We start from the raw sequence: 25,551 nt of genomic DNA, 5'->3' as shown, positions 1-25,551 counted from the left end.
GCCAAGCTGTGGCGACGGCTGGAACATCGGGATCTGCAGTTCGCCCGGATATTTCTTCTTACTCTGGGGCTGTAGGGCTGACGGGGCCCAGACACTGCCCCCGCCGAGTTGGCAGCCATGGTGGGACGCATCGAGACTTTGCCGTGCCATTCCCTGCTCGACGGCAAGGCCTCTTTGGTGATGTGCCATCCGAGGGTAGGTATGTTTCACACGCGCCGGACGAAGCGGGAGCGTTGTAAAGCTACAAGAGGCGCACCTGATAGATGTACTGTGGCAGATGAATGACATGATACCCCGACCGACGAAACGTCGGTCTCTACAAACGGTCAGCCGCAGCGAGAGGGCTTGTCGGGAACCAGCCAAAGGCCGGCTCACCCCTCGCTTTTCGTGCCCGAGAAACATGGCCAAACAAGCCATCGTCGTCGTTGGACGGCATCATGCAGACGGTAAGCTGAGGGCCAGGCAGCCGGCAAGGCACCCCGATGAGGGCGAGGCGGCTGCAGGAGGATGCATGCGCCGCCTCTGTTCAAAATAGATAGGCAGGTAGGTATGCGTCAGCAGCAGCGTCGAGGTTGGATGAGGCGGTGATGTGAGAGACCCTTTTCTCCTTCTCCTGGCGATGGCATCACGGGCGTCGTCTGCTCATTCATCGACTGCAGCGTGCCTGCCCACACCCACACCCACACCTAAACCCACACTTGCCGCAGCACGAAAGGGCGAGAGTCGCGGCTTCCCTCACCATGTCGGCCATCCTGGGACCCAACATTGGCGGCGGGCGACGCTTTCGATACGGTTTCCCATCTCGCTCGTCCTCGACCTCAAGTTCCCCTTCGACCTCGACTGTCGGCCGCTCCGACCCGCCAGCACCCTTTACACGCAGGGGCCGTACTTCGCAGACCATGGAGGGCCAGGCGAAGCGGCTCAGGAAGTTGCAGCAGCTGGCGCCGCAGACCATCGTGGATGACTTTTGGACAAAATTCACCACAAAGGCGCCGGGCAAAGGCGCGCTCCCCCTCGTCTTTCTACGCTGCAATGGCTGTGCTGACCAGAGGACGCAATGCAGCCACCACTGTGCTTCCCCAGGACCAGCAGCTGGTCGACAGAGTGGTTGGGAAAAAGTCCCTAGCAACACCGTCATCAACACCCTTATCCGACAGCGCGGACACGACGCCATCCAAAACAACCCAAGACAGCTACGATGAGGCAGCTGTCGTGTGCCGGGCCAAAGTCGTCCAGATCATCAAGGAATGCCGCCGCGTCAACAAGAAATACCGTGACCCGCACTTTGACCTCGAGTCGGACCTCAAACTCGGCCGTCGCGACTGTCTGCAGTCTCTCCCCAACGTCAAGGGTGTCAAGGCACCGCCTGGAGGCGGCTTCAACCCGCGCAGCGCCAAGCGCGTCACTGAGATATTCGACAAGCCGCAGTTCTACATTGACGGCCCGACAGCTAACGACGTTAGGCAGGGCAGGGATGGCGACTGCTGGCTCATGTCGGCCCTGTGCACGCTCAGCAACAAGCCGGGACTCATTGAGAGGCTGTGCGTGGCGCACGACCAGGATGTCGGCGTCTATGGCTTCGTCTTCCACCGAGATGGGGAGTGGATATCGGAAATCGTCGACGACTTTGTAAGTCTCGGGATCCGTGCTTCGCCTGTGGGTAAAGACTGACAGTTTCGCTCCAGCTCTACCTGACCAAACCAGACTACGACGAGAGCTACACAGACCGAGTCCTCTTTGACGAGCTCGAGCGCGTCAACCCGGAGGAGGCCTACCGCCGAATCTACCAGGCCAACAGCGGCGCCCTGTACTTTGCCCAGTGCGAGCACCCACAGGAAACGTGGCTGCCGCTTCTTGAAAAGTGCTACGCCAAAGCTCACGGCGACTATGCCGCCATCGAGGGCGGCTTCGGCGGCGAGGGCATCGAGGACCTCACGGGGGGCGTCACCTCGGAGATTTTCACTACGGATATCCTCGACAAGGTTCGTCCTAGCTGAGTCTGTGTACTTCGCGCTTCTCGTCTAACGTTCTTGTGCCCCGATTAGGAATACTTTTGGAACGAAGAGCTCCTCAAAGTCAACCAAGACTTCCTATTTGGCTGCAGCACCGGAGTCTGGGGGTCCTCGAGCTGGGGAGAGAGGAAGGGCATTGTGGAACTTCACTCTTACTCTGTCCAGAGGGCCGTCGAGATTGACGGGAAGCGCCTGGTTCGCCTCAAGAACCCGTGGGGAAAGGGTGAATGGAAGGGCGCCTGGAGTAAGTCCACCCACATTGTAACCGGGGCACATTCATGCCCCGTCCATGCATGTACTGACAATGATGCCAGGCGATGGGTCCAAAGAATGGACTCCAGAATGGCTCGAGAAGCTGGACCATCGATTCGGCGACGACGGCGACTTCTGGATATCGTACGACGACCTCTTGCGCAAATATCAAGCCTTTGAGCGGACACGCTTGTTCGACAGCGACTGGAGCGTTGCCCAGATCTGGACCACGCTCACGGTGCCCTGGATGCTCGACTATCATACAACATACTTCTCCCTTTCCCTTTCCAAGCCCGGTCCCGTGGTCATTGTTTTCTCCCAGCTTGATGAACGCTACTTTCGTGGCCTCGAAGGCCAGTATCATTTCCAGCTGGCCCTGCGTCTTCACAAGAAGGGCAAGGAGGACTATCTTGTGCGAAGCCAGGCTCCATACAGAATGCGGCGCTCCGTCAACGTCGAGCTGGAGCTCGAGGCCGGCGAGTACGACGTGCGTGTCAAGGTTGACGCTTGCCGTTGGGAGGATATTATACCAACCGAACAGGTCATCCGGAACAGCGCAAAGTTGCGTCGAGAGAAGCTCACGCGCATCGGGCTGGCCTACGACCTTGCACACGGCAAGGGCAAAGTGGTCGAAACGGCGGAGGAAAAGGCCGCGAGAGAGGCGCACGACAAGAAGCACGAGGCCAAGCGGCGACAAGAGATCTTGAAGAGGATTGAGGCCGACCGGGAGGAGCAGCACTATCTCCAAAGAAAGGCGATGCAGAGGACCAAAGATAAGGAGCGCAAGGAAAGGGCCAAGAACAAGGCCAAGATGGCGGCGATGCAGGCCAGGAAGCGAGCCATCAAGTCGGGCGTGGCCGATCAGAGAGGGTCTGTCTCCACAACGGGACAAAGCGACGTGGTCGTCGTTGCTGGGGAGCGAGGGAATGCGTCAGAGGTCGAAACTGAGAAGAATGAAGCCCCGTCTCATGAGGAGGCGGCGAAGGAGGACACACAGGCCAGAAATGCAACGGCAAGTGCTCCCCAAGGCGAGGACGCGGCTGTGCACGGCGTCGAAGAGCAGCTAAGAGATGGACACGACGAGACTTTTTGCGAATCAGGCAGCGAGTCTGGCTCGAACGTCTCGGACGAGCTCTCGGAACTCTCGGAGCGAGAGCTGGACATCCAAGTCGAAATTCAGCTGGGACAGCTAAAGCGAATGGCGGCGGCTTCGGCGGCCTCGGCTCCCACCGCTGAGGAGCAACCGGACGAGTTTGAGCGAGACCCCTGGAACGCCGTCGCCGTCGCCGGTCTCCGCGTCTACCACAGAGTCGGCGAGGGGGGCGACGCCGACGTGGTGCGGCTCAAGGTTGTGCGCCCAAATCCGTACGCCGACGCGGACGACGAGGCGAAGACGGACTCGGCCGAGGGCAAGACCAGGGAGCTCGACGTCGACGACAGCGCCAAGGACGCGACGCTGGTGGGCGGCGTGACGGAACGCCGCAACAGCATCGTGGGTAACGACCGGCCGGTGTTCTGAGACGGGATGTGCCGTTGGTCGGGATGATTGCGATCATATGACCGCCGCTTGGGGTGGAGAGGTTTTTTACGACGAGATTGGATGCCCTACGAGAATGCTGCCTATGGTTAACCTCTCTGCTCAGTCAAGCACAGCGTACGTTCAATAAATTCCACTACTCCATTTTCTTGCACTGGATGACTCCTTGCTCGAGATGAGGCCAAACAGTCAATAGGGCACATCTCGATGAAACACCGCTGGACAGTAAGGTCATCGAGAGGAATGGTTTTAACCGGCTTCCGGATATGCTCACTGAATGCCACATGTAACATGTATAGAAGAACTGGGAGCCGATATAAAACAGCAGCAACTCGTGGCCGCCTGCTTCCATGCCCCGACGTCGTTTATGCGGAGAAACGAGATGAAGAGAAGAGTAGAAACGCTGGAGAGGAGATACTCTCCCTATATGTGTATTGACAATTCTTTTCGACGGGCCCGGAATTGGTGCCCTCGATAGCGTATATCCATGATGCATTTAGAACTTGAATCCAAGCTCAACAGACACGCTGGGGGAGCGCGAGGGCAACAAAACAAAGTAACAAGAAGTAGAAGAATGAAACTATAGAACGCTTGTCTATGCCGTCTCCTTATCTTCCCCTTGAGGGTGTGCGTCGTGGCCGGCGTCGGCGTCGGCGGAATTGCGTTTCTTGTGGTCGGGGCCCTCCTGGGCAATGCTCTGGCGCCGGACCCAGCTATCGTTGGGCGTCCACTTTGTCGACTTGCGAGCCGAGGGGACCTCGGTATAGAGCTGGTCGACCTCCTCGAGGGAGAGGCCCTTTGTCTCGTAGATGAAGAAGTAGACAAAGGCGATGCAGAGGAAGCAGGCGCCGAACCAGACGAAGAAGATCTTGGACTGGAGGTTGGCGAAGCCGTCGCCAAAGTTGACGAGGTAGGGGGTGGCGTAGGCAATGGCCCAGTTGAGGAGCCAGTTGGTGGCGGTGGTGATGCTGAGCGACTTGGCGCGCGTCTTGAGGGGGAAGATCTCGCCCGTGACGACCCAGGCCAGGGGGCCCCAGGTGGAGGCGAAGAAGAAGATGTAGATGCACGAGAAGGCGACGGCGGTCTTCTGGCCGGCGAGGTTGGTGACGAAGACGACGCCGTCGTCGGCCTGGCCCGACGAGAGAGTGCCGCACATGGCGACGATGAACTGCGAGACGCACATGCCGACGGCGCCCCAGAGGAGCAGAGGGCGGCGGCCCCATTTGTCGGTGGCGTAGAGGCCCGGGATGGTGGAGGCGACGTTGATGGCCGAGGTGATCATCTGGATGACGAAGCCGCTGGAGACGCCCGAGTTCTGAAAGTACTTTGTGCCGTAATAGAAGATGAAGTTGATGCCGGTGAGCTGCTGCAGCGCCTGCAGCGCCATGCCGGTAAACTGACGCTTCAGGATCGGCGGCCGGAAGAGGTCGAGATACGACGCGGAGCCGAGGCTCATCTCGTGCTCGTGGTGGGCGCGAATCTCGTCGAGCTCGCGGCGGACGGCCGGGTGGTCGGCGGGCAGGCGGCGGATGGTGCCGAGGGCGCGGGCGGCGCCGTCGTCGCGGCCGGAGCGGACGAGGAAGCGCGGCGTCTCGGGGAGGACGAGCATGCCGGCGAAGAGGATCAGCGACCAGGCGAACTGGACGGCGACGGGGATGCGGTAGCTGCCCGTGTCGGAGCGGGACCCAGTGGCGTTGTTGACGACGGCGGCGACGAGGAGGCCGATTGTGATGGCGAGTTGGTAGGCGCCGACGATGGCGCCGCGGATCCATTTGGGGGCTGTCTCGGACTGGTAGAGGGGGACTGGGGGCATGGTGTTAGTGACATGTCCTCTCTCTGTGCACTGTTTCTTTGGCATGGCGAATCCATCGACAGGGGAGGGAGGCTCAGGGGTTGACCTACTCAGAGCAGAGATGAGACCGACGCCCAAGCCGGCAAAGAAGCGCCCGGCCAGGAAGAGCGGGATCGAGGTGGCGGCCGTCTGGAGGGCGACACCGAGGTTGAAGACCCAGGTGGAGATGAGCAGGGCCGGGCGGCGGCCGACGTGGTCGCCGAGAAAGGGCGAGAGCAGGGCGCCGAAGAAGGTGCCGGCCGAGAGGATGGAGACGATGCCCGACTCCTGGCTGGTGGTGATGTCCAGGTGGCCTTGGGGGTTGACGTAGCCCGTGCTGAAGGTGCTTTGCCAGTAAGGCATGGCAAGGATGCCGCTGATGGTGCCCGTGTCATAGCTGCGCGCATGGTGTCAGCCTGTGCCTCTGTCTTGTCTCCTACATGTCATTCTCTGCTTGAAGGGGCACGAGGAGAATGCTTTCACACTGCTTACCCAAACAAGACGCCGCCAAAGGCGACAAAGAAGCCGATGGCGATGCCGGGCCATGACTTTCCCACCTCGCCCTCCGGCCTGGATAGGGAGGCCTTGCGAAGCGCACCCATGGTTGCGGCCTGGTCTTCTGAAGGCGCACCGTCGTCACTGCGGCGCGGGTTGGGTCTGGGGGAGGTACCCCGTGTAAGTGGCGATGCGGAGCAGCGTCCAATGGCAGGCAAGTCGTCCAGATAGACCCGAACGAGAAGGGGGATGCGTTGTCGTGATAAAGATGGCAGATGTGGAGAGCGGATCGAGAGCGTCTTATAACTTCAAAACTGGCGAACCGTGACGCTTGTCGATTGATCCCCAGGTTTCCCCGGACTCGGGCCGAGTATCGTCGTCGTAGTCGTGGGGTCGTCTGTTCCTAGACCCTGTAATGTCGGTTTCGAGCTATTGGATTCTCCAGGGGTGGCGGGTCGACCGGGGGAGCCGTGCGCCTGTATATGTGTGTGGGTGTCTGGAGAGGAAGCTGTGCGTGTGTAACGACCGGCCGGTTGCGTAGGAGCTAGTGCGGCGAGGTGAAGCAGGAGGGGGACATGCGGCGTCTACAGGCTAGGCCGGCGAGGCCGAACAAAGAAAGTGCAAAAACAGAGGGAAGAATCAATCGAAGGAAGAGGGTATGAAGGAAGGGGGGAGAGGTGGTTGAGGAGAGCTGCGAGAGTAGTGAGAGCAGCGGAGAGCGGCACGGGTAAGGAGGCAAGAAGAGTGCGGGAATACGGCCAAGACGGGAGGAAGCTTCGTTGAACAAGACTCGGGGCTGGGCCCCAATGAGAGAGAAGCTCGCAGCTCTATCTCTCGGCAGATGGGTAGGCTGGCCTATGCATCATGATACCAGCAGAACCACCAGTCTGGCTCCGGACATGGCCGGCAGCTCGCCCCATCAATCCCAAGTGGCGTTAGAGTTGGTACAGGGGGCCCAGCAGGCTGCACGGAGCTGCACGGATTCGTCACTGGCTGCAGGGGGGGAGGGAGCTGGGGGGGGGGCGGGGGTGACGACTCGCAGAGTGTGGGGGGACGGGGTTTTGTGCAAGATGTATGTATCCGTGTCCGCATCCGTAAGGCGGCGAGGCATATCGCCAGTGATTTGGGTCTTTTGGTGTGCTTGTTTGTTTACATGGGTTGGTCTTGGATAGGGGTCTGTCTCTCTCTGTCTCGGGTTGGTGAAGAGATTTAGCATGAGACACTCGACTCTGCCCGTAAACATGTATAATGGCAATGAGGAAAGACCGAGTCTCAATGAGCGTCCAACCAGCACCGCATCTCCCAAGTTTAATGCATGCATAGATCCGAGAAGCGCCACGCCGGCTTGGGGGAGGCGGCGGCGAGATGGCGACGGCGATCTCCGATCTGCTTCTTCGACGAGGTGGCCTGGCCCTGTTCTATCGGTCCGGACAAAGGCAATAAATAGGATGTGCGTGTGCCGAGCCGGACCATTGTGTGCTTGTGAGGCCGCCACTCATTGTCGGAAACCTGTTGCTGCCGCGGGCAATGATGTCTGCTTTGCTCCTCCTCCTGCTTCGCCAAGGAGATTGTAGGAGCTGGCTGGCAATGTAGAAGTTGAGAAATACATCTCGATTATTATTCATGCCATTTCCAAGAATAGGTGAATAAAAGACGTTAGACCGGGAGATAGATTGATTGCCTGCATGCCGGTGGTTGTTTTTGTTGGTCTGCCCCGAGGAGCAGCCGCTCTTGCCCTCTGTTACCCCACGAGGACTTGTCGGATGGCCTCGACTTTTTCCTCTTCCCACGTCCACCTCTTCCATCTCCCACTCTCTTCTCACCACTTGTCCCACGCCAAATTTCATCGCCATCCAACCAACAGTCGCCGGCGAGCCATCCACCTCTCTAGCTCTGGTGGGGCCGGCCCCCGTCTCCACCCCCTACGAACCCCCGATCAGAGCCAAGCCAAGATCGACTCCAAGATCGCCAGCGAGTCCCGCTTATTCTCGCTCGACACCCCGCGTCTGGACCTCCTCCTCCTCCTCCTCTCGACGGGCAAACCATGGCGAAAACCGTCGAGCCGCCGGATCCCCATCACGACGCACCGTCAAAGCGCTCCTCGACGGCCCGTCCATGCAGCTTGAGAGCGCCCACGAGACCCCTTCGACCCCAACTGTGCGAGGTCCCGCTGCCGCTCCGCCTCCAAAGGCTAATACGTATTATTAATAACTGAGAGAACTGCGGCGGCAGGCAAGGAGTACCGAGTGGATACGACAGCCTTTGTCTGCCAGGGCTCCGTGTCTCGGGGGATTGCGTCCACGCGTTGCCGTGTACAGCATGTACAGTGCCTTCTGCACCTCGTACGCAGCACTGCCAGCACTGCCAGTGCTTGGTCTGGACCCTTGTCCATCTCGACACGCTGGTCAACAAGGTCCATGTCTCGGTCGCGTCGAGGCAAACAATGCACTGGGCACCACGGCAATGAAACAAGTCTAGCATGAGGACGGGAGAAAAACAACGTGGCTGCAGCTCGGCGGTGGAATGCTCTCTCGCTCCTCTCCGGATTCGTCGGCGTCAAAAAGAGTCCGTCCCATCTCGGCAAGATCGTCGTCGCCAGTGCCCTCGTCGGCCCGGCAGCTGCATGACTCGAGACTGCCGACTCCGACCCCGGACTCGCCGGGCCTGTTAGTCTCGGTCCCCTGCTCGTCAACGTCCCCCTGCCCCTGCATCAACATCTACCCGTCGTTTCTTCTACTGCAGCACAGGGAATCGCTCGGTCACATTGTGGAGACCAAGTCCCGGCACGTCTACAATACACACGTCGACACTCGCAATGCTCAGAGAGATCAAGTGGTTCATCAAGGCTCATTTCTCCCATTAGCAACTGGCCAACTGCTCATCCACACTCGCATCTCAGCCCCATCCTTTGTCCTCTTGCAAAAACCAAGCCAAAACCTTCTCACAACCAACCTCGGCGCAAGCGCAGCTTCCTGGCGTTGCTTCCCGGCACTTGGCCGTATTCCTTGGCCGCGGAAGCGACCTGTTCCTTGTGCTTTTCACTCCACGGCCTCTCGTTGGCGCTTTCAAAAAAGTAGTGGTTGGCTCCTTTGATGTGTGTGACTCGCCACGGCACCATGAAATGATGCTCCTGCGGACCTCCACCGCAGCTGCCCTTGATTTGGGAACTGGGCGGGCTGTTCATAGCCAAGGCGAAGACGTTTACGGGCTCGGTGAAGTCGGTCATGATCCGGCGGTGCCACGAAAAGTATGCCAAACAGCAAACATTGACGACGGGGACGACAGCGAGGACCAAGTAGAACCACCTTTTCCACGGTTTGATGTCCCCAGACTGGTACTCCTTTGAGATGATGGATGCGTGGAATCGCTGCGGCAATCCCGGCGCTTCCAGGACATTGTCGGGCGCGGTGAAGGTCCAATTGTGTCGGAAGGGTGTGTCGACGGAGCCGATGACCAACATGGAGCTACCAAACACGGCCACGGCCTCGGCCAAGGATGGAAGGTCCGATGGAAGCTCATGCTCGTCCAGGGCGAGCTGCGTCAGGATTCGCGCGTTGGAGGCATTGTTGTTATAGCTGCCACCGTTGAGATCCATCGACAGCCGCCATTGCTCGGCAAGATGCTGTGTCTCGGCGTCAGCACAGGATATTCCTCTCTTCTGTTATCGCAGCAGGACATCTGACGGAAAGCCGACATACTTTCCAATCCTTGTCAGGAACTCCCCATTTACCGTCCCCGTTCGGATCTTCCTTTACCCAACGGCGATAGGCGTTGGGGTCCTCCGCGTCCTCGCAGTGAGCCCACATGTTGGCTCCGGCCGTTCCCGATATATTAAAGTGTGTTGAACATTTGGGAGACAGCCAGGACCGCGTCTCGCAGAGCGTGTAGCTGGTCATGTTAACCCTCTTTGCCAGCAGGTAGAGGGCGTCGGATTTGTACCCGGATGCGTTGATGGCGAGGTTGTAATCGGCCGGGTACTGTACATGGTCAGCGAGAAACACCGCGGCACTGGCCCAGGCGCCATCACGGCACTTACGAACTGAAAGGCGGGTGGCCAGCGCTCGTACTTGGGACCCCATCTGAAGATGTCGTCGACCACGGTGCGGTTGAGATATCGAGCCCTCGGCCCCTCGACAAAGCGCGGCACGTCGCCTGCCCAGTCATCCAGGCCCTTGGTCTGGTTTCCGACGCCAGTCGTCCTTGTGCGGCTGCGCGGCCACTCGGTATACACGAGGGGCGCGAGCTCGTCGCGGCTCATGTTGACGCACATGACATTGATGGTGGGCGAAACGACGCTGGCACGGATGGAGTACTCGCCCATGCTGTCCAGGTCATCGGGCTGCAGGATCCCATTGGTACGGCTCGTGGCGGCGGCATAGACGCCAGGATGCGGCATGGCCATGGTGACGTTGTTGACGATGCGCTGGTGCTCCTCGAATTTCCCCGTCACGTTGGCGTGTTCCGTCTCGATCCAGACCCCCGTCATGGTCGTGTTATCGTACAGCAGATTGGTGCCGACGGGACGTTGGGCGAGGTCACCCTCGTAGCCGAAGCTGTTGCCAGAGACAGAGCCACTGATGCTCATCCACCTCTCCATAAAGCCCTGCAAGTTGCGATACGACTGTCCCGAGAACTGGACATTCAAGCACGACTCAGGAGCGTGCTTGTCGATGTCCTCTCGAAACATGTAAGGGCAAGTCCTTTTGGCATACATGGTGTTGGCGTAGGACGAGCGAACGAGGCCAACGAGTTCACGCGACTGCCACTTGCCAAGCAAGAGCTTGGGCGACACCAAGGCATCCGAGGCCGGCGTGTACAGCGTGATGGCAACTGCCGCCAACAGACATGGCAGCCCGAGCACGGTGAAGATGGTATACTTCAACTTCCCATAGCCCGTGATGATTGTGCCCGGCTGGAGGATCCAGTTGCGCATCGTCATCTCGGCCAACGTCATGCCGCGCTCAGGCTGGTTCGCGGAACGTTGGCTCAGAATCTGCCCGACGCACGAGATGACTACGGTGGCAGATATCAGCTCGATGCTCCTGGACACGAGCGTGGCGAGTATTGTCGCCGTCGCTGGGAGCATGAAGCCGCTCGACGAGATCACATGGCCGTATCGCGGCCTAGTCCCGGCCACCCAGAGCCACCCGATGCTCATGGCGGTCGATATGAAGGACAGGCCGATCATGACGATAGACGGGGGGCCATTCCGCGGGGTCTGGACGTTCCTCTTGGACGAGCAATACGTCGGGGCTTCGGCTGGATGGTCCCAACGTCAGTTGATCGTTTCTTTTGCACGCTTAAATCGGACAAACTCCAGGGGCAGCGTACCGAATTTCTTTTTGAACATGGCTTCGTCCGATTCTCCATCGCTCTCACCACCCCCACCCTGTCCAAGACCTTGGCCTGCCTCTGCCTCTACATCCGAACGATCGGAGACGCCCTGCAGTCCCTCGGAACCGGCAGATGGCTGGAGGGGCTCCGAGCCGGTCTCGTGTGACGACGTCGCCCGCCGAGAAAAGACCGTCTTTACACGCTCTAACACAGTCGTCGGCTGTCGGTGCCTTCGAGAAAGAAGACCTATGCGAGGCGACGCGGCCGCGGAGCTCATCGTCGGGCTGCCAATGGAGAAGCCTCCAAGCGAGGCCCCGGTCAGTGGCGGCGACTCGGTTGGGCTGATGCTCGCTTCCGCGCTGGACACGGCCGCGACGCTGGGCCATAAGGTGTTTTTGCGGGAGAGGATGCCGAGCTCATTGGTGGCCAAGGGCGGAGACGCGGGAGACGGGGCATCGTCTCCGAGGGCAATGGATTCCAGGGGTCCTGTCGCCAAGGGCATGGGGTGGCAAGCGTCATGCCCGGGGAAGTTTTGGCGATCAGGAGGGCCTCGGGGCGGGAGGGCCGTCTGGGGCGAGGCCGTGATGTCTTCTGCCAAGAGATGAGAGCGCAGAGGGTCGGCTACGTCTGGAGCGTCTGTCTTGTTGGCGGCCATGGCGATGAGTTCCCGATTCTGGTTCTCTTGGTGGTGCTAGCAGCAGGGGTAAGGGAGATGCGCAGCCGAGCTATGGGACCCGGCTGCGGTTGACGAAGATTGGAAAGAGATTAAGGCTTAGGGCGAAGCAGGCTTGAACTTGATGCAGTTGAAAGTCAATGGAATCGGGACAGGAGCATGGGCAAAGAACGGCGGGCGGAGGAGAAGTGTCCATGAGGAGAGGCTGCAGCTAGGGACGGGGGATTCTCGACATCAAATATATGTCGTCTACTCTGGTGTTGCTGCTAGTAGCATGGTAGCTCCCCTTTGTTCCTCGTGGACGATGGAGGCAGGAGATGGGAGACGGAGGCGGGAGGCGGGACGTTCCCGAGCGGAACCCTCACAACATGAGGCTGCGAGGGTTCGCGAGATGGCGCACCAATACGACGCCCGGCTTTCTCTGCCTCTCTGAAGACGATTCGAGGCTATATCCCTCGAGACCATGTTCCCGCAAATCCTCGTCGTGTCCCACCACGACCCTTGGCCCTGCTCTTTCCCCTCTCGTCTTATACGGAGAGAAGCGAGGCCGGGAGAGGCGTCTCGGGAACTCGACGTGCCCCTTGCAGACTCCATGTGCAACTGTGTGCATGCCGTTAGTCGCGGCGACGGAGAATTGGCGAGGAGCCATCTGTGCGACGCGTGGCTTGGGTTTCCTTCTCCGGCCACCTGTTCCTCTTGCCGGCTTCTGGGGTTGCTTTTCGTCCTCGGGTTTCTCTTGTGTTGGCTCCTGCGTTGGGGTTTGCGGCTTCCGGGGTTGAGGGCCCGGCATTGGGATATTGCAGTGAGGGCGGGGATCTGAGCGGCCGGAGGGTGTTGGTTCGGACGGGGCTTGGAACGGGCCCTGCTGCGGCTGTTTCTGCCTCAACTGCTGTCTTCTTATAGTCTGTACGAGTTGATGCCAGACGGATGGGCGGGCGTTGTGCTTACCCGGTTGCTGCGATGTCATCTGACAGACCCCTTTCCCCAAGGCACCTCGACGCCGTCCCATACGGAAACCATAGCCAAAAAAACAACCACCCATCACAGACCCCCGTTGACCATCCACAAGTCTCCCTACTCGCTCATCGTCTCGCCCTCCCCGCGTCGAGGCTGCGCACGCCAAGCCCCTACCCGAAGCCAAGGGCGCGGGCCACACGACGTTTCCTCCGTCTCTACTCAACCCTCGGCTTCTCATCCTGTGCGTGTGCGTGTCTGTGTCTTGCCGCGTCCTGCTTCGGACCAACAGCTCTCCCACCCCCCCCACGGGCCGACGCGGGAAGAAAGCCACACGGCAGATACAATACACAAGCTACATGGCATGGCATACACCGGGAGGGGGGGTGGCAGCCTCGTCCTGTTTTTGGGAAGCACCTTGCTTCTTCTTACCTCCTCACCGCAGAGAGAGCCTCAAGCCACGAGTCGCCGCCGGAGGGGGAAGGCATGGCAAAGCCAGGGGCCGGGTGCGAGACGCCGTGGTGCGGTGAAGCAGCATTGCCGAGGGGGGCGCCACGTTTGTTTCTTCCGCTGTCGATGTTCGGGCCGGGACGTTGTCGTTGTCGTTGGCGAGGCTTGACGGATCGGCCTCTTCCTTGGGGGAAGGGTGTGTCTTTGCTCGGGTCATCCCATCCCTCTCACGTCTACGACGGCGCCGAGTTGCGGCTCCTGGGGCCATCTCCTTGTCAAGTTGGCGAGCACCCAAAGAATTGTCAAACGCCTCCTCAGACGTCTGTCTATTGTGTCGCCGTAAAAGAACAAGCCTACATACACCTCCACGCCCACAAGACGCCGTCTCCCCCAAAGTCCCAACCGTAGTGATTATGTGCCGTGCCGTGCCGCTCTCCCCATCATCATCATCCCCATAGGTCCCTCGTCGACGGCGTGCCTCCATTTTGCTTCCAAAGTCGCAAAGGAGGGAATCAACACCTGCGGCGGGCGCTGGGGACTTTGAAAGGAGAAGAACCAATACACGCAAGGTTATCCGGAGAACAGGGCAAAAAAAAACAGGGAAAATCATCACGCAGTTGAAAGCGCGCAATACATGTATCAAAGCCACGACACGCCTCGCCGCGCGTGATATGTTTGCTCCTCCCTCCTTCCATCCAAACGAAGAGCAAGGCGTAGAACAGGCTACCGGGATGCAGTCAAGACGGACAACAGGCTCAAGCCTACGCCATGGCCGCCGTGGGCCGCCGCCTCGACTGACCCCCTCCGCCCCTCCTCTGCCCCGTCGCGCCCGGCCGCGCCAGCGTGTACTTTGCAAACGCGCGCGCCAGGGCCTTTTTGCAGCTCAGCTTCTGGCTGCCGACGAAGCTGTCGACAGTCACGGCAATGGCCCGGTCAATGTCTTGCGCGGAGCAGTACTCGGAGAGGCGCATCCGGCAAAACGCCTCGCTGATGCGGATGATGGCTTCGAGGTGGCGCACCTGCGGGAGACACGTCAGTAAATTTAGAAACAAAAGGCGTCCCCTCTACGTCTGGACCGTCGTCTCCCGCTGTCAAGACTTACCGTGATGGGATATGCGCCCGTTGCCAGCGACTCGCGCCGCATGTCTGCAAAGAGCCGCGCCACCTTGTCCTCGTCCATGTGGTACAGCTTGGGGCTGCACCGCTCTCGCGCGTACACAATGTACTTGCGCAGCAGCTCCTGCGGAATCTCGCCGCCGCCGTCCTTGTTGCGCGACGACGAGGCTGTGCCCTGCGTCTCGGCCCGCTGGGACTCGGGCTCCACCTCCATTGAGTCCTGCGCCTGCTGTGTCGACGACGGGTGGCTGCGGCCGTGCGAGCCGACAATGAAGCGCGCCAGGCGCTCGTCCTCGGCCGGCTCGACCGTGTCGCGCACCACGACGAGGATGTCGAAGCGCGACAGAATCGGCTCCGTCAGCTGCACGTTGGCCGAGAAGGGAATCGTCGAGTTGTAGCGCCCGCCCAGCGGGTTGGCGGCTGCGATGATGCCGCACCGCGCCTGCAGCGTCGTCACGATGCCCGCCTTGGAGATGGAGATGGTCTGCTGCTCCATGGCCTCGTGGATCGACGTCCGGTCCTGGTCGTTCATCTTGTCAAACTCGTCAATCAGGCACGTTCCCCGGTCCGCCAGCACCAGCGCGCCGCCCTCGAGCGTCCACTCGCTCGTCAGCGGGTCTCGACGGACACTAGCCGTCAGACCGACGGCGCTGGCGCCCTGGCCTGTCGCGAAGACGGCGCGGTGGGCCGTCTTCTCCACGTACTTGAGCACCTGCGACTTGGCGGTGCCCGGGTCGCCCAAGAGGAGGACGTTGATGTCTCCGCGGACGTGATGCGCCCCTTTTGTCGTCTTGGCCACACCGCCAAATAGCGACAGCGCGACGGCCGTCTTGATGTCCGTGTGCCCGTAGATGCTGGGGGCTATGGAGTTTATGATCCTCTCCAAGATGTTGGGGTCGCGCGACAGCTTGCGTATCTCTTGCTCGTCCTGCTCCGTCATGCGGAAGCCGGCGAGCTGGTCGTGGGCCTTGACCACGTTGTTGGCCTCGAGGATGGTGGCGAACACGGGGAAGCCGTTGCGGTTGTTGAGCTGCGCGTCGTAGTTGTTCCGGTAGATGCCCGTCACCTCAATCTCCTCGCCGGGCTTGGCCTTATCGATGAGGTCCCAGAGCAGGATGACCTCTCGGTGCCGGGGCAGACGGCCGGCGGGAACGGTGCCGGGAGACTCTTGCAGGGTGAGCTTCTGATAGTTGCGGTAGACGGTCTTCTCCGAGTTGATGGTAAAGGGGCCACGAGATTGGCAGTTTTGGCAAAAGGAGATCTTGACCTCGACGCTGGACTCTTGCTGAAACGGTCCCAGAGTCACACCGCACTTGGTGCAGTCAAACTTGACGTACTTGAGCTGGGGAAAGACGCCGCTGCGCCGGGTGACGACGCCGCTTACCCTCACCAGGCAGTTGAGATGAGACTGGCGGAGCTGGCGCAACGTGTAGTGTACGGGGAGATCAAAGACGCGGACGTGGATCTCGGAATGGATGCGCTCGTAGTCGGGGTAGTGCAGCAGGACGACGTCCATGGCGACTTGGTCAAAGAGCTTGAGCATCTCGGCGGGGGCATTGGCCATGAAGTAGGCCAGGATGGCTTTGCTCTCAGACAGATGCTCGTACGACACCTCGAGAGACTCGGCGTTGACCTCGCCCAGGGTGCGGATGCGGTTTCCGTAGACGGAGGATCCAGAGGCGTCCGTGTACGAGGTCAGAAATGCCCTAAACTCTCGCTTGATGGTCCGCTGGACGGGAGGCAGCGAGACCCATTCAGTCAGGTTGGCGGCCTTGACATCGCCCAGGGCCTCGAGGGAGAGCTCCTCGTCCATGATGTCTGCATCCATGGCGTCGTCGGGGTCCTCGTCGTAGTGATGGCGACGGCGGCGAGGCTGCGTCGACAGGTCGACATCGCCGTCCTCGTCGTCGCCAGGGAGAAAGGCGGCCGGGATCCTCTGCCGCCGCGCAACCTCCTTGTCGCGCCTGCTCAGCTGGGCCTCGAGTCGGCGTCTGGCACCCAGGTCGAGGGCATCGTAGTCGCCCTCGTCATCAATGTCGTCGCCCTCGTAGACGTCATCTTCTCGGGCGCGGTAGTCGCCCTCGAAGCCTTCGCGGAACAGGTCAATGTCGTCGTCGGCCATCTCATCCATGTCGTCGAGGTCGTCTTGGATTTCGGCCTCTTCCTCGATCTCGTCGTCGTCGTCGGCGCCGTGGGCCATGTTGAGGGGAGCCGGAGGAGACGAGGGCATGGGGCTAGAGCCCGGGCCCATTGGAGAGCTGGCATCCTCAGCACCGGCACGGGAGCGCTTGCGACTGGACCGCGGAGGAACGCCCCGGTTGGCCGAGGCCGGATTGTCTCGAAGAGGGGAGCTGAGGCGAAGCAGAGTCTGTCAGTCTGGTGCACCACAGCGTGGGCATGGTCGTGATTATACCTCATTGCCTCTATCTTCAGAGTGTAGCGTGATGGAGAGGCAGTTCTGCTTGAGTGGGTGATGGGAGACGGAGGGACGAAGAGGCTGTCGTCGAAATGAAGGGCGGTCGAAGTGGGTGAGGGCTGTGGATGAGGGCTGTGGATTTCGCCCGTGTCGGCAAAAGACGCGCGAAGACGCGTTAAGTGGCTCTGCACCAAGCCCTATTGGTCAGACGCGTAAAGGGGTTACAGTGGGGCAAAGAAGCCCTGCAGCCAGTGAGCCCGCCAAGCTGTGTAGGTACGTACCTTGGGTGCTGAGGCGTCTCAGCAGCAGCTTCATCCATCGCCACTTCATCCCTCTTCGTCTTTGCAAGGGTCGTATCGCCCTCGTTCAAGCCTTGCTCTTCCTCACATTTGTCTACCTCGACCATGTCCCCGGATCAGCCGCCACCCCCCGTGCCTGCGGCGGCCGATGCCATTGGCGTCACCGCGCCCTCGCGAAGCAACAGCTTCTCCCAGCAGTCGCGAACATCTGCAGATTCCCAGACTGCTGCCGAGTATGTTTCGCCCATGTCCCTTCGGGCATATTTGCTCCCAGCTAAACATTCATTGGCAGCTTCCTTCGCGACCAGCAACTCCTCGAAGCCGACGCCCGTGAAGCCCTCCCCTATGTAAGCCGGCTTCCCGTTACAAACGCAACATGACAGGAGTAGCAGCGCTGACACGACGTCCCAGAGCATCGACAGCTGCACCAAGATCTTGGGCCCCCTGCGCCAAAACGTCTTCGCCTGCCTCACCTGCAACCCGCCGCCGCCCAAGCCCGGCGACCCCTGGACCCCGGCCGGCGTCTGCTACGCGTGCTCCGTCCAGTGCCACGGCGAGCACAACCTCGTCGAGATTTTCCAGAAGCGCAACTTCACCTGCGACTGCGGCACCACTCGCATCCCCGCCACGAGCCCCTGCACCCTCCGCACAAACGACGCCACAAACACAAAGGGGGGCGTGCACTCGGAGGAAGCAGACGCCAACAACAAGTACAACCAGAACTTCCGCAATCGCTTCTGCGGGTGCGAATGCGACTATGACCCCTTTCAGCAAAAGGGAACCATGTTCCAATGCCTGGGCTTGGGCACCCAGGACCAGGGTGGCTGCGGCGAAGATTGGTATCATCCCGGCTGTCTGGTCGGCATGGGCCCCAACTGGTATGACAAGATGGAGGCCTGCAACAAGGCCAAGCCGTCCAATAGTGTCTCCAACGGGCCTGGCCTAGCCAGCATTGCCGAAGAGGGCGCGGAACAGCCAGAAAAAAAGACGGACGAGGCTGTTGTCGATGACGAAGACGACCCACCGATGCCTCCTGGGTTTCCTGAAGAGGAAGATTTTGAGGGCTTCCTGTGCTACAAGTGCGTCGAGTCGAACCCTTGGATCAAGTTGTACGCTGGAACGGCCGGCTTCCTCCCGGCCGTCTTTCTCGATCCGGCCGAAAAACCCTTCAAACCCGAGGTAGACGATGCCGCTACAAAAAAGCGCAAGGCCGATGGCGACGCGGAGGAGCAAGTCGAAGCGAAGCGCGTCAAGAGTGAGGGCGAGGAAGCACCAATCCCTGCAGCAGCTGCTGCTGCAGCAGACGAACCCCCCGAGGCCGTCAAGTCCCCCACCACCCAGAGCAAGCCAGAACCAGACAGCCCGTCATCATCGTCGAACTGCAAACAGTCCAGGTCCCCCCCCGCACCTGCCGGCCGCTTCTCCGTCTTCTTCAAAGACGGCTTCCGCAACCACCTCTGCCGCTGCACCGCCTGCCACCGGCGCATGGCCCTCGATCACCCGCAGCTCCTCGAGGAAGAAGACGTCTACGAGCCGCCCCTGTCGGCCGACGGGTCGCAGCACGGCGGCGGCGGGTCGACGCACGGCAGCGGTAGCCTGCTGGAGCGCGGCGAGAGCGCGCTGCGCAACGTGGACCGCGTGCGCGCCATCGAGGGCGTCATGGCCTACAACCACCTTAAGGAGCGCCTCAAGCCCTTTTTTCAGCAGTTTGCCGAGAGCGGTCGCGCCGTCGGCGCAGAGGACATCAAGGCCTACTTTGCGCAGCTGCGTGGCGACGAGCAGGGTATCCGCGAGGCTGCTGCCGCGGCCGCGGGGTCTGGGGACGGCCACGGCGGCGGCAGCGGCGAGGGGGGTGCCAGGCGGGAGCAGAGCGGGTACTGAGAACACGAAGTCAAATGAAGATTTTCTGGAGATTTCTTTCTTGTCAGAGTAGGTCTGTCGGCGGAAAAAAGTGTACTTTTAAAGCGGTGTTTGATTTAAGTCGAGGACCATACGGAGAGGATGTGGCCGCTCGCCACGGGTAAGCAACCTATTTGGCAGACCAGATTAAAGAACAAAATCGGGACATTGATGACGCCCGGCTCCCTATTCTTCAGTCTTTTTAAAACGCCGTACACCCCAGATAATATCCATCCATCACATGCCTTTGCCTTCACAGGGGCAAATGGAAAGGCGGAGAGGCAAGATCAAAAGCCAACAAAAAAACAGGCGACACGATACATGCAACACTGGGTATATACCTCGTTCGCCATCAACGCAGCGCTCCCGAACCACGACACGCTCCACTGCTCCCACAACGGCCCGCGCTCACTGCTGTCCCGTCGACCCCGTGCTCGAAGCGGCGCTCAGCGGGCGTGGCGGGGGCGCGGGGCGGCCGCCCGACTCGTCGCGCTGCATGGCTGTGCCGCCCATCACGGCCATGTGCGGCAGGGGCGGCGGCTGGGCGGGCTCGGTGGTGTCGTCATCGGCGACCTGGCTGTCGAGGAGCTGCTCTTGGGCGGCGGCGTGCTCGAGGTCGCTCTGCCGCCTCTTCTCGGCGGCGTCGATGATGTCGTCGTCGTCGCTCCAGTAGGGGTCGTCGTCGTCGAGCTCGGGCATGGCCATGCGCTTCCAGAAGCGCAGCTCCTGGCGGACGGCCGTGTCGTCGACGCGGCCCGCCCAGCGGGTCTCGTCGTCGTCGTAGCTGCGGCGGAAGCGGCGCAGGCATTCGTTTGCACGGCCTGCGTGCGTCTGCATCTCCCAGATCTGCTCGCGCAGGCGGCAGTTCTCGCGGCGTGCCTCGTCGAGCTGGGTGCGGTAGGAGCGATGCCAGGCGGCCACGTCGGCGACGTGCATGGCCTTGTATTCGTGGAACTGCTTGAGCATGAGAGCGACGGCGTTTGCGTATTGGGAGAGGAGGGTGGCGTTTGCGTCGCGGCTGTGGTTGGCCTTTTCGAGGGCTTCGGACAAGATGGAGACGAGGGCGTCGAGGTTTTGGTCGTCGGCTTGCCGTTGGGGGTCAGCGCGCGATGCTTCATTTTCCTCTAAGCGAAACGAGCACATACCGTTGATGTCGTCGGCCGCGGCGGCCATGAGGTCCTCGTTGGACATGGCGTGCGAGCGCGCCCTGCTGCGGACGCGGCCCAGGCCCGTGACAATGTCCTCGGTGACGCGGCGGTTGTCAGACAACTGCCTGCTCAGCTCCTCGACCATGCCGTAGATGTAGTTGAGCTCTGCCTGGTGGCCGGCCGGGGTGGGCATCGGGGCAGGAGGGGCCATGTGGGCACCGTTGACGCCGTTGACGCCCGGGTACTGGTGAAGGGGCTGCTGCTGGAGGTGGTGTTGTTGTTGCGGCTGCGGCGGCTGCGGCTGCTGCGGCTGCTGCTGGGGATGATGTGGCTGCGATTGAAGTTGGTTGAGCGGGTGGTGCGGACTCGGAGAAGCTGTTTGGGAGAGGGCTGATTGTTGATGAAACTGCTGCGGGGGGTATTGGCGGGACGGTTGCTGCTGCTGTTGCTGTTGCTGTTGCTGTTGCTGTTGCTGTTGCTGTTGCTGTTGCTGTTGCTGTTGCTGCTGGAGCTGGTTCTGCTGCTGCTGCGGCTGATGTTGGGCGTCGGCAAAATTCATGTCTGGCGCGGCAGCGAGCGGACGCTGGTGAAGGAGGATGTTGTTGTTGCTGGAGTTCAAGTTGCTGCTGTTCGTCGGTGCGTCGCTGGCGTTGCTGGCCCGACCACGGTCCACTGTGCTCTTCTGCTGCTGCTGCTGCTGCTGCTGCCGAGGCGGCGGAGGCCGCGGCGGCGGCCCCTGGGCCCCCCAGCTACTACCGCCAGCCCCCGTCGACTCAACGTCGGCGCTCATCGTAGGGCCCGCTAGAAAACCCCCCTTTTTGTGTCGTCGATTGGGCCTGACGTTGCGGCGCGAGAAAGCGGCCGACAGTTCTTGTCTCAGCGGCGGCAGAGGAGGAGCAAGAGTACACCGTCTGATGCGATCGTTGCGAAAACATGGAGAACGAAGGATAAAAAAAAAAAAAAAAAGAGGTGGTAATGCTTTGGGTGCCGCCGCTGATGAGAGGCTGCTGGACGCTGCTGCATGCACGTATCCGCTTAACGGGGCACCTGTAGGCGGGCAGGCATCCACTGCAGGTACTCGCCAGTAAAGCGGCCAGTGAAGACGCCCAAGCATAGTAAAATACAGGGTAAGCCGGGTGGGCTCGTTGGGCCGGGCCCTGATTCTGTGATATACACGAGCACAACGACACAACTGTCCTGCAAGCCTACCTATGGGATTGATTAAGCTTACGATACTTTGAAAACCAATTTAAAGCGCGAGAGGAATTTGCTCAGTCAGGTGGGGAAAGAAAAAGATCGGCTACCTGCCCCCATCCTCAGAAGCAGAGCTGCCATGTCGCTCCTGAGATTGAGCAACGCACACTGCCACCATGGTCTGCTCGTCACGTCCGCCATTAACGGCCCTGTCGTCCAATACATCTAGTACTAACAGGCCGCCATTTATGCCACGCCAGAGAGGACCGACGGGAGACGGGACAAGGAGGAAGGGTCAACCATCACAAAAGCAACGTCTACGCGATGCGGCAGCTGTGAAGCTGTCCAACTCCACCTAGGTTCTCTTCTGCTTATTTGTGCCCGCGTCTCCGCCGAGGACCAATCCTTGTTCAAGTGGCGCAGACCAACGTCCAAACAAGGAGAAAAGTAGGACCCTGAACGTCCCCTTCCATGTCCCTTGATCCTTCAACGCCGGCTGGGCTCTCCGGAGCCAGTCCCGTCTCCATACAGCAGCCAAGAAGACAAACAGGGATATGGCCAAGTGGAATGCCTCGCTCCTCACTCTCTACCTTTTCCATGCAAACCCCCTAATGAACCGCTCGCGCCCTGAACCCATTGTGCAACTACCATGTCTCGGCATTGCAAACGCCGCTCCCTAGGAAAGGACAAGCAACCCGAAGCCTTCACTTTTCATGTGAAATCCCCCCCAAGGCCAGGCGTTTGACGCCCTGGCAAAGTCTTGGAAAAAAGTATGTGATAGAATGCATCGTATCGTACCTTCGTTTATTCGTCGCCCTCTCCCCTCCCTGGCAGAGGCAAGCAAAGAGAGACAAGTCGAAAATCGGATCGTAATATGGAACACCTGAATTGAAAGACGAAAAATGAATCTCCCGGGAGAAATGCTCCGAATCGAAGTTTCGTGGAAGAGTCGAATACTCCAGTATCGCTCCCCCTCTCTCGGCTCATGGCGGTCTCTCACCGTGGCCGTCCTCTGATGGCCTTGCGTCGGTCATGGACGTGTCGTCTGGCTGGCAGGAGTCGGCTTGGGACAGGAGTCCTGATGCATCCTTGCTGTCCAGCATCGCGCCGCCACTACCGCCTTGTCCCCCAACCGCGCCGTTGGCCGCACACAGACGATACTCTCCGTTGCTCTTGGACTGGATGATGCCCACGTCAAGCGCCCATTGAGCGAGCAGACCATCAACGCCGAGGCTTTGTGCTTCACCCTTCTCCATGTGGCGCCCAACATGCTCCGTCCACTCGTCCCACGATCCCGCCCCGTTGAACTCGTGCTGGCAACCGGGCTTGGGACACGCCGACCTCTGCGGGGGCTGGCGCCTCGTGACGAGACACGATTGCTGCATATTTTTGACATGCTCCTCCCACTCGGCGAGTAGCTTGGTTTCTCCCTTGGACATGGCGCGCTTCACCTGGAAGGGAGCATGCATGCGCCGGAGGTGCTGTGTGAACAAGTCCTTGCGGTTGAACTCGTTGCCCTTGCCCTCGGCCGTGCTCTGCGGGCACTGGGAGCATCTGTAATACTGCAGACAAAGATGCTGCGAGGCGATGTGCCGCTTCCACTCATTCTTGGACCCAAACGTGCTTATACATCCCGCAAAAGAAAAGGCGCAAGGGAACGGTCGCGTGTGCGCGGCCGCAATGTGCTTGCGCAGAGAGGACGAGTCCTTGAAGGGGTCGTGGCTGCAGTGATTGCATCGAGTTTCCTGCTTGGGGACAAAGCGTCGAGCGGCCTTGACTCGCAATCCCGAGGCCGATTTGGGTTCCGTGGCCATGGCCGAATCATCCACATCCCGAGGGGTCGCGTTGTAAACAGCCTGTGCAGCATCTCGACTGGGGTTTGGAACGGCATCAGGCAAGCTGGTGCGAGGTCGCTGGCTGGCAGGGATCGTCTCGTCGCTTCGATGCCGCACATGGCTCAGAGCTTTGAGCTGCTCGGCCGCCTCCTGCATTTCAGCCGAGTCCTCCACCTCGTCCTTGGGCTTGATCGAACTGATGCTAGAGTCGGCAGAGGCAAAAGGGGGCCCCGAGGGACTGCTCTGGGGGACGAGCTCCGGACGGTCGCCGTGAAGCGACCTGTCCGCCGATGCCGAGGAATGGTACGGGTGCTCGTGACCCTCGGTTTCTCTCCGCACACGCGCTGGAGTCCCTACAGCCAGCTCTCTTGCCTCCAAGAGTATCCGACCATCCTCGACTTCTTTCGCCGACGGCCTTACACCCGCGGGACCAACCAGCTTTTCGTATAGATGGAGCATGTTGTGGGATGTGATATAGCCCAGATAGCAGCAGACCTTGTCTTGCTGGACGACGTTCCATATCGACACGGGCATGGATATGAGAAGCATGGTCGGGGGACCCAGGAACATTCCCTCGACGGCAATCTTGGCGCCGAGGGGAGGGGTGTTTTGAAGCCATTGGTTGAAAAAGGACATGCTGGGGCTGGCGTCACCAACGAATGTGGTGCAGACCAGGATTCGAGCTTCGTCAAATCTGAGATCGGCGACCGATTCCGGGTCGATGAGCTGATCCTCCCGGCCTGGCACCGCGCGTCCATCAGCCGCGTCGCCTCCATTTGTCGGCAGTGCTCGCGAGGCCAATGGGGCCAATGTTAACTTCTGGCCCTTGCCGGGCGCCAGGGTGAAGAAGACGGGCAGTTGGCTTTGGGGCGGAGAGTTCGAGGCGCCGTTGGATATACAGGATGTCTGAGATAGGTGCTGCTGTCTCTGGGACAGAACCTCCTCGTGAAGGCGCTGGACGCTAAAGGGTCTACCGCTACTGAGCTTGTGAAGCGCCTCGGTCAGGTTGGCAGTAAAGGAACGGGTCGAATCGCCGCGACAGCCATGTTCAGGAGAGCAGGCAGCAATGGCCTGCTTGGCACCGTGGCTACCGGTCGGGGCGGAGTCGGCGATGGCGCACGTATCCAGCAACAAGAGAATGTCGGAATGGGCGTCCTCGAACAAGCAGCGAACGCCGTCCCACTTCAGCTTGGCCGCATCGTCGCGGGCGGAGCTAGGAGAAGAATTGAATCAACGGGTGGTCCGTCGCGACAATGCACAGTGCTGAGGAGCTTACCAGGCCCAGTACAGCTGACCGTCGGGGCTCACGAAGCCATGGCCGGCGTAGTAGATGATGCGGAGATGGCTGGGCCTCGCATTCTCGAGAAAGGACGCCAGCTGGATGCCAAGCTTAATGCTTGGATTGGGGACGGTGGGGATCTGCCAGCGCTGCGTGCCAAAGTTGTAGTGCTTCTGGAATATCTGTTCCAGGGCCCCGAGGTCGTCGTGGGCCGCCAAGTCGTCCTGCCAATTCAACAACAGTACGGACACGTCCGCGTATGGTGGCCGTTCGGTTTGACGCTGGATGAGCATGGCAGCATCCTGGAGATGGCGGGCGAATGACTCGAAGTCGTGTCGCTCAACAACGGTGGCATCGTGAACGGCATAAGGCAGCGGCGGCGGTGGTTGCTGCTGCTGCTGTGGTTGGGGTTGGGGTTGCTGTTGTGGCTGAGGCTGAAGAACAGGACGTGGGTAAGTGGAAGAGTTGCAAGCGACGAAAGGAGAGAGGGAAGGCTGCAGATGGAGGGGAGGTCGAGGCTGACCGTTACCTGGGCGAACTGGGAAGGCTGAGAGTTGGGGGCCGAAGATGTGTCGACTTTGGGAGCCAACTTTCGCTTCTTACTGGACGGCTCCATGGACGAGCAGGCCGGGTCTAAGAGGCGTAGACGACAGCGCAATCAGGACGATGGAAGGTCTGTCGGGCCGAGGAGAGGACTGGAGACGGTGGGAGAGGGGGGGGGAGAAGCGGGGGGTCGAACGAGAGGAGAGGGCGCCGAATTGAGGTTGGAAAACCGCCTTGGGTTGTCGGTGCTGGGTAAAAAGAGAGGGACAAGACGGCAGCGGAGG

General features: G+C 60.4%; 7 protein-coding genes across 7 annotated transcripts; 2 read left to right on the top strand and 5 right to left on the bottom strand.

Annotated features, from left to right (window-relative positions):
* Window positions 1-740: 740 nt before the first annotated feature.
* Window positions 741-3,783, top strand: HRG_00058 (calpain family cysteine protease domain-containing protein; the record flags this gene model as incomplete). The annotated part of the gene is made up of 6 exons (XM_044858529.1): window positions 741-1,002; window positions 1,064-1,091; window positions 1,158-1,629; window positions 1,686-1,982; window positions 2,046-2,256; window positions 2,327-3,783. The coding sequence occupies 6 exons, from the start codon at window positions 741-743 to the stop codon at window positions 3,781-3,783; spliced, it is 2,727 nt and encodes a 908-aa protein (XP_044724929.1).
* Window positions 3,784-4,396: 613 nt separating this feature from the next.
* HRG_00057 (sugar transporter domain-containing protein) lies at window positions 4,397-6,234 on the bottom strand (the record flags this gene model as incomplete). Its single annotated transcript, XM_044858528.1, has 3 exons — window positions 4,397-5,604; window positions 5,704-6,029; window positions 6,125-6,234. 3 exons carry the CDS (start codon window positions 6,232-6,234, stop codon window positions 4,397-4,399), a joined length of 1,644 nt encoding a protein of 547 aa, XP_044724928.1.
* A 2,834-nt stretch (window positions 6,235-9,068) lies between these two features.
* On the bottom strand, window positions 9,069-12,116 carry HRG_00056 (putative mcm2 3 5 family protein; the record flags this gene model as incomplete). Its single annotated transcript, XM_044858527.1, has 4 exons — window positions 9,069-9,749; window positions 9,826-10,104; window positions 10,164-11,386; window positions 11,459-12,116. 4 exons carry the CDS (start codon window positions 12,114-12,116, stop codon window positions 9,069-9,071), a joined length of 2,841 nt encoding a protein of 946 aa, XP_044724927.1.
* Window positions 12,117-14,299: 2,183 nt separating this feature from the next.
* On the bottom strand, window positions 14,300-16,905 carry HRG_00055 (MCM2/3/5 family domain-containing protein; the record flags this gene model as incomplete). The annotated part of the gene is made up of 3 exons (XM_044858526.1): window positions 14,300-14,557; window positions 14,641-14,802; window positions 14,863-16,905. The coding sequence occupies 3 exons, from the start codon at window positions 16,903-16,905 to the stop codon at window positions 14,300-14,302; spliced, it is 2,463 nt and encodes an 820-aa protein (XP_044724926.1).
* A 569-nt stretch (window positions 16,906-17,474) lies between these two features.
* On the top strand, window positions 17,475-19,250 carry HRG_00054 (putative zinc finger in n-recognin (UBR box) domain-containing protein; the record flags this gene model as incomplete). Its single annotated transcript, XM_044858525.1, has 5 exons — window positions 17,475-17,602; window positions 17,662-17,716; window positions 17,781-18,247; window positions 18,320-18,624; window positions 18,673-19,250. 5 exons carry the CDS (start codon window positions 17,475-17,477, stop codon window positions 19,248-19,250), a joined length of 1,533 nt encoding a protein of 510 aa, XP_044724925.1.
* A 426-nt stretch (window positions 19,251-19,676) lies between these two features.
* Window positions 19,677-21,206, bottom strand: HRG_00053 (uncharacterized protein; the record flags this gene model as incomplete). The annotated part of the gene is made up of 2 exons (XM_044858524.1): window positions 19,677-20,353; window positions 20,414-21,206. The coding sequence occupies 2 exons, from the start codon at window positions 21,204-21,206 to the stop codon at window positions 19,677-19,679; spliced, it is 1,470 nt and encodes a 489-aa protein (XP_044724924.1).
* A 1,387-nt stretch (window positions 21,207-22,593) lies between these two features.
* Window positions 22,594-25,340, bottom strand: HRG_00052 (uncharacterized protein; the record flags this gene model as incomplete). Its single annotated transcript, XM_044858523.1, has 3 exons — window positions 22,594-24,658; window positions 24,722-25,158; window positions 25,254-25,340. 3 exons carry the CDS (start codon window positions 25,338-25,340, stop codon window positions 22,594-22,596), a joined length of 2,589 nt encoding a protein of 862 aa, XP_044724923.1.
* Between the last annotated feature and the right edge of the window lie 211 nt (window positions 25,341-25,551).

The sequence above is a fragment of the Hirsutella rhossiliensis genome, assembly GCF_020360975.1.
Source record: "Hirsutella rhossiliensis strain HR02 chromosome Unknown scaffold00001, whole genome shotgun sequence".
NCBI lineage: Eukaryota > Fungi > Ascomycota > Sordariomycetes > Hypocreales > Ophiocordycipitaceae > Hirsutella > Hirsutella rhossiliensis.
Note: the sequence above shows the minus strand (reverse complement) of the source record. Positions and strands in the feature narration are given on the sequence as shown.